The 11,357-nt window shown below is 47.4% G+C and overlaps 1 protein-coding gene across 1 annotated transcript in view; it reads right to left on the bottom strand.

Annotated features, from left to right (window-relative positions):
* Positions 1 to 11,357, bottom strand: part of cemip2 (cell migration inducing hyaluronidase 2) — a 106,633-nt gene that overhangs the window by 53,019 nt on the left and 42,257 nt on the right. Inside the window, 2 exon segments of the mRNA XM_083783494.1 lie at positions 7,650 to 7,841; positions 10,040 to 10,209. Coding sequence (XP_083639620.1) covers positions 7,650 to 7,841; positions 10,040 to 10,209 — 362 coding nt within the window.

Below are 11,357 nucleotides of genomic sequence, written 5' to 3'. Positions count from 1 at the left end.
CGGGGGGGGGGGGGGGGGGGGGGGGCTTTTCAGAGTAAAATCTGCCATATCTGCTGCCACTCTAGCACCTATATTTTGAAAAATGCTGGTGCATCCGTAGTGTTAAGTGACCCCAACATCCCAAAGACAATAAACATGGGACCCAGTGCCTCCCTGCTTGGCTCTCCTCCTCAGGGGTTGGATCGGTCATCATGCCAAAACACGTTCAGACGGTTCACTGGCGGGACGGCAGCTACAGTATGCAAAACGCCTTGGATAAAAGGCGCTAATATAAATGCGACCATTTTCCATTTACTGGCCTCAAGTCTAGCATACCTGCTGCTATATTATCATCTCACAACATAATGTTATTACGTTGACCTAAATGGTGTTATATCAACAAGGACAGTATGAGGTTAGGTCTTTGGACATGTGGAAAACCTAACAGTACATTTTAACAGCGGGCGAGCATCGGCTGACACATCGCCCAATCGCCCGTCATTGCCCAAAAAGATGAATTATTTGTATATTTTCGGGCGATGTTGCCCTGTGATGTTGCCCTGCCCTGCCTGTTCGCCTGCTATCGCCGGTAGTCACCGGGTCCCATAGACAAATATAATGCACTTCCGGAAAATTAATCTGGCTGTCGCCCGCCCGCTTAAAACGTACTGTTAAGAGTGACGCATTACATTACGTGGGTTACATCATCTACGGATACCTGATTGTTTTGACATGAAATAATAATCTTGTACCGTGTAGTGTTTTCTATCATTAGTGGCAAAGATTTTAGTTAAAAAACTTTCGCTCTGAAATAATATACATTCAAAGTTTTGCTCCACATTTTCATGATTTTTCTAACATATCAGATCTATGAGCTTGTATATCTGCAATTTTTCAATAGCAAAAGTATAGCATAATGCTTAAAACATCAAAAGGGGGTTCCCGTCCAGAATGGGTTAAATCGCGACTATTTTCAAAGGTTCACCCCAGAATACAAATCCAAGTAAGTAAGTAAGTAAGTAAGTAAGTAAGTGGGTCGGAGAGGCTTTATTGTCCCCGTTTCACAACGAGAGATGGATTCTGAAGTGGAGCGCTGCACCTACAGCGCAACGGTTTGTTCATGAAGCATGAAAGGCAAAAACAAACATGTCATTTTGATGTATTTAAGTTCCAATGATCAATGCCAAAGGGAGAAAACTAAAACTAAAAGTTAATTGTTAACGATATGTACGGCCAACCATTCATCGCCATGATCGTGACAACCCTAGGCACGGCATGCTTTAGTGTCCACTGCGTTGGCAAATAGAACTTAACCGACACAATGGGGGAACTCCGCGCCGAGGTGGGGGAGAGAGCACACAAATAGTCGAACAGACATTTGCGTTTCATTTTGGCGTCTCACGGACAGCATTGTATTCCGTTTGTGAGATGATTAATAAGCTGTGTCCGTGCATGGAGCGAGTGACGCTGGGTGGAACAACAGGCTCTATGAATCAAGAGAGAATAATGTGTCGGGGTGGGATGGGACGGACGGATGGATGGTGAATGATTTACGAGTACAGGCGGAACCACTCCCATGACGCCAGAGCGGCCGCAGCGCTAAGTGCACGTGGACGTGTGTGTGTGTGTGTGTGTGCGCGCGTGTGTGTGTGTTACTATACTTGTGAGGATCGGGTGCAGTACTTTGTTCAGACTAGTCATTGGTCCGACAAACGACAACCTACCTCAAACTAGGTCTTTCACTTCTAGTCATTTATACTAGTCAACTAGTTGCCTAGTTTACTAGTCGACTAGTCGAATAGTTGTTTAACTACCTTATTATGTAAAGAAATATATATAAAAAGTAGATATTTGTATATATAAAAACTGTGTACATCGGTGACTATAATCTAGCATTCTAGCTGATCTTGAGGCCTACAAAAACAGATATTTTTCTTTCTGCAGCAAGGTCGACTAGTGGATTTACTAGTCGACTAGTTGAATAGTCGACTACCTCAAACTCTAACTTAACCATAACCACATGCACGTACGGGAGCAGTGCATGTTGGAGCGGTTCCCGCATGTCGGACTAATGCTCCGTCAGAATTACGTGCGGATCCCGTGAGGATCAAAAGTATGTGTGTGTGTGTGTGTGTGTGTGTGTGTGTGTGTGTGTCTGAGCATGCCATGCATGCGCAAATGGCAGTTATATCCGCTGGATAGCGCAGTTTGATCCGTGGATCATTTTATATCATTATTGTCTCCACGAGGCCGAAGGCATGTTTTGCTGTCCGTGCGTGTGTGCGTGTGTGCGTGCATGCGTGCGTGCGTGCATGTCCTCCACCGCAGAGACTTTCATGTAAACAGCTAGGGAGAAACTTTCACAACAGACCAGCAGTAATATTGTATGTGCTATAAAAACCCAGGTGGACTTGGTTAAAGTGTGGTGTATAACCCAGTGGACTTGGTTAAAGTGTGGTGTATAACCCAGTGGACTTGGTTAAAGTGTGGTGTATAACCCAGTGGACTTGGTTAAAGTGTGGTGTATAACCCAGTGGACTTGGTTAAAGTGTGGTGTATAAACCCAGTGGACTTGGTTAAAGTGTGGTGTATAAACCCAGTGGACTTGGTTAAAGTGTGGTTTATAACCCAGTGGACTTGGTTAAAGTGTGGTGTAAAACCCAGGTGGACTTGGTTAAAGTGTGGTGTATAAACCCAGGTGGTCTTGGTTAAAGTGTGGTGTATAACCCAGTGGATTTGGTTAAAGTGTGGTGTATAAACCCAGGTGGTCTTGGTTAAAGTGTGGTGTATAAACCCAGGTGGTCTTGGTTAAAGTGTGGTGTATAACCCAGTGGACTTGGTTAAAGTGTGGTGTATAAACCCAGGTGGTCTTGGTTAAAGTGTGGTGTATAAACCCAGGTGGTCTTGGTTAAAGTGTGGTGTATAACCCAGTGGACTTGGTTAAAGTGTGGTGTATAAACCCAGGTGGTCTTGGTTAAAGTGTGGTGTATAAACCCAGGTGGTCTTGGTTAAAGTGTGGTGTATAACCCAGTGGATTTGGTTAAAGTGTGGTGTATAACCCAGTGGACTTGGTTAAAGTGTGGTGTATAACCCAGTGGACTTGGTTAAAGTGTGGTGTATAACCCAGTGGACTTGGTTAAAGTGTGGTGTATAAACCCAGTGGACTTGGTTAAAGTGTGGTGTATAAACCCAGGTGGACTTGGTTAAAGTGTGGTGTATAAACCCAGTGGACTTGGTTAAAGTGTGGTGTATAAACCCAGTGGACTTGGTTAAAGTGTGGTGTATAAACCCAGTGGACTTGGTTAAAGTGTGGTGTATAAACCCAGTGGACTTGGTTAAAGTGTGGTGTATAAACCCAGGTGGTCTTGGTTAAAGTGTGGTGTATAAACCCAGTGGACTTGGTTAAAGTGTGGTGTATAAACCCAGGTGGTCTTGGTTAAAGTGTGGTGTATAACCCAGTGGACTTGGTTAAAGTGTGGTGTATAAACCCAGGTGGTCTTGGTTAAAGTGTGGTGTATAACCCAGTGGACTTGGTTAAAGTGTGGTGTATAAACCCAGGTGGTCTTGGTTAAAGTGTGGTGTATAAACCCAGTGGACTTGGTTAAAGTGTGGTGTATAACCCAGTGGACTTGGTTAAAGTGTGGTGTAGAACCCAGTGGACTTGGTTAAAGTGTGGTGTATAAACCCAGGTGGTCTTGGTTAAAGTGTGGTGTATAAACCCAGGTGGTCTTGGTTAAAGTGTGGTGTAGAACCCAGTGGACTTGGTTAAAGTGTGGTGTATAACCCAGTGGACTTGGTTAAAGTGTGGTGTATAAACCCAGTGGACTTGGTTAAAGTGTGGTGTATAAACCCAGTGGACTTGGTTAAAGTGTGGTGTATAAACCCAGTGGACTTGGTTAAAGTGTGGTGTATAACCCAGTGGACTTGGTTAAAGTGTGGTGTATAACCCAGTGGACTTGGTTAAAGTGTGGTGTATAAACCCAGTGGACTTGGTTAAAGTGTGGTGTATAAACCCAGGTGGTCTTGGTTAAAGTGTGGTGTATAACCCAGTGGACTTGGTTAAAGTGTGGTGTATAACCCAGTGGATTTGGTTAAAGTGTGGTGTATAAACCCAGTGGACTTGGTTAAAGTGTGGTGTATAAACCCAGTGGACTTGGTTAAAGTGTGGTGTATAACCCAGTGGACTTGGTTAAAGTGTGGTGTATAACCCAGTGGACTTGGTTAAAGTGTTGTGTAGAACCCAGTGGACTTGGTTAAAGTGTGGTGTATAAACCCAGTGGACTTGGTTAAAGTGTGGTGTATAAACCCAGTGGTCTTGGTTAAAGTGTGGTGTATAACCCAGTGGACTTGGTTAAAGTGTGGTGTATAACCCAGTGGACTTGGTTAAAGTGTTGTGTAGAACCCAGTGGACTTGGTTAAAGTGTGGTGTATAAACCCAGTGGACTTGGTTAAAGTGTGGTGTATAAACCCAGTGGACTTGGTTAAAGTGTGGTGTATAACCCAGTGGACTTGGTTAAAGTGTGGTGTATAACCCAGTGGACTTGGTTAAAGTGTGGTGTATAAACCCAGTGGACTTGGTTAAAGTGTGGTGTATAAACCCAGTGGACTTGGTTAAAGTGTGGTGTATAACCCAGTGGACTTGGTTAAAGTGTGGTGTATAACCCAGTGGACTTGGTTAAAGTGTGGTGTATAAACCCAGTGGACTTGGTTAAAGTGTGGTGTATAACCCAGTGGACTTGGTTAAAGTGTGGTGTAGAACCCAGTGGACTTGGTTAAAGTGTGGTGTAGAACCCAGTGGACTTGGTTAAAGTGTGGTGTAGAACCCAGTGGACTTGGTTAAAGTGTGGTGTAGAACCCAGTGGACTTGGTTAAAGTGTGGTGTAGAACCCAGTGTGGTATAATGCATGGGTCTGAGAGTCTACGGCCCCCAGAGAGACGCTCTAAGGCCTAACAAAAAAAAAACGTTGGTTTCCGGTTGCCGACCGACTCTATTAAATATGCGCGACCCATATTATTTTATTGGCATTTAGTGGAAAAAAAAAAAAAAAAAAAAGCTCAGAATACGACCGAGGAAGACCAAAAAGGTCTTTGATCATTAAAATTCTCTTTGATGAGACCATTGGGACGTGCAAAGTCAAAATAAAGTTTTCTTTCGTCTACTCTAAAATATCACGTGCGCAAATGTTTTGGAATGCGTCATCGCGAGGAGACGCACAACCCACCACAACACAACGCCAACACAACACAACGCCAACACAACACAACGCCAACACAACACAACACAACGCCAACACAACACAACGCCAACACAACACAACGCCAACACAACACAACGCCAACACAACACAACACAACAACGCCAACACAACACAGCATGGACCTGTGCACTGTATCTGTCGTCTGCCCGTGCAAAGCACCGCCACAAATAATTTCATTGAATACTAAATCATTTGCAGACATAATTAAGGAGGTGAAACCGTGCCGGTAGTATGCGTGATTGCGTGGGGGTCTGCGAGTACAGTGACAGAGACTCAAACGTGTTACTGTCTGTTACCCATTAAATCTGCGGGTCTGCTGCTGACGTTACGCCACTTTTTAGCTGCGCTCCACAGTTATGCTCAAATTAGTGCCCCTAAAGAATTCTGAGGCAACATGGCTGGAGACGAGGCAGCCAATCAGAACTGCTCGACTAGCCAAGCCGTGCAGACGATGGGATGTTCTGGGTTGTTGGCAACTGTCGTGACAGAAATAAGTTAACCAACCTCCAACCTTTTGGTATGTGAGTGATGCAGCACTTTACTTTGGTTTGGAGTTGAATTAAAACTCTAAAGTATTCAACCAGTGTGTGGTGGAGTCTGTGGACATTCTATTCAAAGTTTTCAAATGTTTTAGCTGTAAGCATACAGTGTCATACTTGAACCATTCATTATTTAAAAGATGGTATTTCAGGCAAATATTGAAGTTATTAAAAAAGAAGCCTATCCATCATTGCCGTAGGAAAAAAAAGAAAAAAAATCCTTGCTACCCATCCGTCCCATGAAAAAAAAAAAAAAATCCTTGCTACCCATCCTTCCCACGGATAATAATAATCCTACCTACTCAGCCCAAAAATGACAGCCAATCGGAAACCAACGTTAGGCCTAATGCATGGGGTCTGAGAGGCTATACGGCCCCCAGAGAGACACTCTAATGCATGGGTCTGAGAGGCTATACAGCCCCCAGAGAGACACTCTAATGCATGGGTCTGAGAGGCTATACGGCCCCCAGAGAGACACTCTAATGCATGGGTCTGAGAGGCTATACAGCCCCCAGAGAGACACTCTAATGCATGGGTCTGAGAGGCTATACGGCCCCCAGAGAGACACTCTAATGCATGGGTCTGAGAGGCTATACAGCCCCCAGAGACACTCTAATGCATGGGTCTGAGAGGCTATACAGCCCCCAGAGAGACACTCTAATGCATGGGTCTGAGAGGCTATACGGCCCCCAGAGAGACGCTCTAATGCATGGGTCTGAGAGGCTATACGGCCCCCAGAGACACTCTAATGCATGGGTCTGAGAGGCTATACAGCCCCCAGAGAGATGCTCTAATGCATGGGTCTGAGAGGCTATACAGCCCCCAGAGAGACGCTCTAATGCATGGGTCTGAGAGGCTATACAGCCCCCAGAGAGACGCTCTAATGCATGGGTCTGAGAGGCTATACAGCCCCCAGAGAGACGCTCTAATGCATGGGTCTGAGAGGCTATACAGCCCCCAGAGAGACACTCTAATGCATGGGTCTGAGAGGCTATACGGCCCCCAGAGAGACACTCTAATGCATGGGTCTGAGAGGCTATACGGCCCCCAGAGACACTCTAATGCATGGGTCTGAGAGGATATACGGCCCCCAGAGAGACGCTCTAATGCATGGGTCTGAGAGGCTATACGGCCCCCAGAGAGACACTCTAATGCATGGGTCTGAGAGGATATACAGCCCCCAGAGAGACACTCTAATGCATGGGTCTGAGAGGCTATACAGCCCCCAGAGAGACACTCTAATGCATGGGTCTGAGAGGCTATACGGCCCCCAGAGAGACGCTCTAATGCATGGGTCTGAGAGGCTATACGGCCCCCAGAGAGACACTCTAATGCATGGGTCTGAGAGGCTATACGGCCCCCAGAGAGACACTCTAATGCATGGGTCTGAGAGGCTATACAGCCCCCAGAGAGACGCTCTAATGCATGGGTCTGAGAGGCTATACGGCCCCCAGAGAGACACTCTAATGCATGGGTCTGAGAGGCTATACAGCCCCCAGAGAGACACTCTAATGCATGGGTCTGAGAGGCTATACGGCCCCCAGAGAGACGCTCTAATGCATGGGTCTGAGAGGCTATACGGCCCCCAGAGAGACACTCTAATGCATGGGTCTGAGAGGCTATACGGCCCCCAGAGAGACACTCTAATGCATGGGTCTGAGAGGCTATACAGCCCCCAGAGAGACGCTCTAATGCATGGGTCTGAGAGGCTATACGGCCCCCAGAGAGACACTCTAATGCATGGGTCTGAGAGGCTATACAGCCCCCAGAGAGACACTCTAATGCATGGGTCTGAGAGGCTATACGGCCCCCAGAGAGACACTCTAATGCATGGGTCTGAGAGGCTATACGGCCCCCAGAGAGACACTCATACCTTGTATGCGGACCTGCCGGCTGCTGCACTCGGGGCAGGGCAGCAGCGTGAACTCCTCAGCCTGGTGCATGGAATAGTCCGTGCTGGCAACCACGATGTGGTCCCCGGGGCGCCAGGTCTGCTTCACCTCGTCCTGCAGGTTCAGCACCACCTGGTCCACAGCGTCCACCTGGAAGCCCGAGATGGGAAAACCTGCGGACACGGAAAAACCACCGTCAATATCGCTGCTTTCCCTCCAATATCACCATCTCTTTCCACTGTTTTAATTTAGTTTTATACCTTAGACTTAGGGCTCTATTTCTGTCCATGCTAAACCCCTCATTCCCTACATTTCTTTGCCTTTTTTTTTGTGTGCAACCACTCCTATAGACAGCTATGTCCCTGGGTCTGTCCCTGGCTGGGTCACTGGGTCTGTCCCTGGCTGGGTCACTGGGTCTGTCCCTGGCTGGGTCACTGGGTCGGTCAGTACAGTACAGTACAGTACAGTACAGTACAGTACAGTACAGTACAGTACAGTACAGTACAGTACAGTACAGTACAGTACAGTACAGTACAGTACAGTACAGTACAGTACAGTACAGTTCACTTCAGATGCGTCTGATTTTTTATTTTTTACTATTTTGATAAACATTTTTGAATAGTTTGGCTGATCTCCATCGATGAAACGTTGAAAGCTGGTAGATGGGCTTTTTTTTTTTTTTTTAATATTTTTTTTTGCGGCTTACGCCTTTTATTGATTTTGTAAGGGACAGATAGTAGGCTGACAGGAAACGGGAGAGAGATGGGGGGATGACATGCGGTAAAGGCCGTGTCGGGTCCGGGAGTCGAACCCGCGGCACACCGCGACTGGATCACCAGTCCGGTGCCCAGACCGTTACGCTACAGCCTGGGCCTAGATGGGCTATTTTAATTGCCCGGGGTTTATTTAATCCATTACAGTATAGCGCCCAGTCGATTTATAAACACGGACCACTTTTACCGACGGATCGGATGTTGTTGTGAATGTGTGTGTAGCAGCTAACAATAGCCACACCACTCTAAAGGCGATCGACAACAACGATTGATGATTTAGATCGCTAAACAGGGGAGGGAGATTTTCGATGACATCTCACTGTTGCGCAACATCGAGGATTGCAGGCGTTCCAGGCTGTGGAGCGATGCAATCCGTTTTCATATCAATAAACTTCGTCTTTTGGATCAAACTTCATCCTGGGCGTCGGGCGTTACTAATAGAAAGGACAAAGAACTTCATCCTGGGCGATGGGGGTGTTAACTATTCAAAAATGTTTTTCAAAATAGTAAAAAGAAAAAAAAGGACGGAAATGGAGCCCCCTTAGTGATACCCGTCTCTAGATGGGCACGTCCCAAAGTTATTAGTGCAGCCGCACCCGGCCATTCTCAGATACAGAATGGTCTTGCTGATATCCACCATCTAGCAGCGTTCTAGGTATATGGGGGTCCCAGAGATAGAAATGCCATTAAATGGGGGGTCCGTAGACCAATGTATAGTCCGTAGACCCCAATGCAACAAGGTTGTTGTTGTTGTTGGTTCAAACCATGCGACTCCCATGGGAAATGCATTGAGGCGTCCATGACACACAGAAGACACAGGACACAGAGTGTGTCTTGCGAGTGTCTTAGGTGTGAATGAGGCCTTACCGTTCCTCCACTCGCTGTAGGCCGTCACAGAGAAGGTCCTTACCGTTCCTCCACTCGCTGTAGGCCGTCACAGAGAAGGTCCTTACCGTTCCTCCACTCGCTGTAGGCCGTCACAGAGAAGGTCCTTACCGTTCCTCCACTCGCTGTAGGCCGTCACAGAGAAGGTTCTTACCGTTCCTCCACTCGCTGTAGGCCGTCACAGAGAAGGTCCTTACCGTTCCTCCACTCGCTGTAGGCCGTCACAGAGAAGGTCCTTACCGTTCCTCCACTCGCTGTAGGCCGTCACAGAGAAGGTCCTTACCGTTCCTCCACTCGCTGTAGGCCGTCACAGAGAAGGTCCTTACCGTTCCTCCACTCGCTGTAGGCCGTCACAGAGAAGGTCCTTACCGTTCCTCCACTCGCTGTAGGCCGTCACAGAGAAGGTCCTTACCGTTCCTCCACTCGCTGTAGGCCGTCACAGAGAAGGTCCTTACCGTTCCTCCACTCGCTGTAGGCCGTCACAGAGAAGGTTCTTACCGTTCCTCCACTCGCTGTAGGCCGTCACAGAGAAGGTCCTTACCGTTCCTCCACTCGCTGTAGGCCGTCACAGAGAAGGTTCTTACCGTTCCTCCACTCGCTGTAGGCCGTCACAGAGAAGGTTCTTACCGTTCCTCCACTCGCTGTAGGCCGTCACAGAGAAGGTCCTTACCGTTCCTCCACTCGCTGTAGGCCGTCACAGAGAAGGTCCTTACCGTTCCTCCACTCGCTGTAGGCCGTCACAGAGAAGGCCACCCCGTCCACGGTGGTGAAGGTCCTCCGGGCCACGGCCTGGCCTCCCGTGTCGTGGTTCTCGTGCTCGCGCACGTCCTCCGAACACGACGCGTTCCCTCCGCCCACCACCGACACCAGAGCCCACGCCTGTCTGCAGGGGGAGGGGGAGGGAGAGAGACATAAATAGAGAGAGAGACAGAGAGAGAGAGAGAGAGAGAGAGAGAGAGAGAGAGATGAGTGGTTTGCTTGATAATTGCATATAAAAATCGGGACATTGGCACGACACGCTCTTTAAATTCCAGTTTTCACGCCACATCACATTTTAGATCCTATCATCCTATCAGTGATGTTCTCCGCCCTGCATGGACACGCCAATGTGATTCTGACGGGAACAGCGTGAGTCACCGCTTGTAGCTTGTTGTGAAAACAGACACACAGCTGAACTGGACATTCATTATACACTCCAATCATTTCTTCTATTGAGGGGCGCTATAGCGCCTCCTATACACAGGTTTAATGTATGTCTTTACTGCAATGTTTGTTTTGTAAACGCCATTGACAATGAAGGGAAAATGTACGTCATAATGTCTCTTTATTGTTAATGGCGTTCAATGTTTGTGTTTGCACAGTTTGTTTTACATCACCATTACATCACCTAATCAACTTGAGTTAGACATTAATATCATGGGTGTGATTTTTTTTCTTAGAAATGAGCAAGATATTTAATTTAATTAGACCGGGGGAGGGGGGGGGTCTTCTAAAGGTCAGATCTGAAGATGAGTCCATGTGACTCGCTGTTAATCCTCATCACTGGGACTTCATTACAGCCTCGTCTCATCTCTCTCCAAGAAACAGTCTGGCTGTGTGTGTGTGTGTGTGTGTGTGTGTGTGTGTGTGTGTGTGTGTGTGTGTGTGTGTGTGTGTGTGCTCGCGCGTGCGCACGTGTGTGCGGGGGGCTTCTAGACTGAGGAACTGGGAAGAGTTGAGTCATCATGGATTGAATTATTTTTATTAATATCTGCTGGCTGTGCATGCACATGGGCAAGTGCGTGCGCACATACACACACACACACACACACACACACACACACACACACACACACACACACACACACACACACACACACACACACACACACACACACACACACACACACACACACACACACACACACACACACACACACACACACACACACACACACACACACACACACACCAGAAATAGCACTGATTTAATCCAGTTTTATACAGTCTCATTGAGAAGTTACTGCTACTGCAGCTCGTAGCGTTGGTCGT

The sequence above is a fragment of the Protomyctophum parallelum genome, assembly GCF_964188405.1.
Source record: "Protomyctophum parallelum genome assembly, chromosome: 15".
Lineage (NCBI taxonomy): Eukaryota > Metazoa > Chordata > Actinopteri > Myctophiformes > Myctophidae > Protomyctophum > Protomyctophum parallelum.
This window is presented reverse-complemented; position numbering and strand designations above follow the sequence as displayed.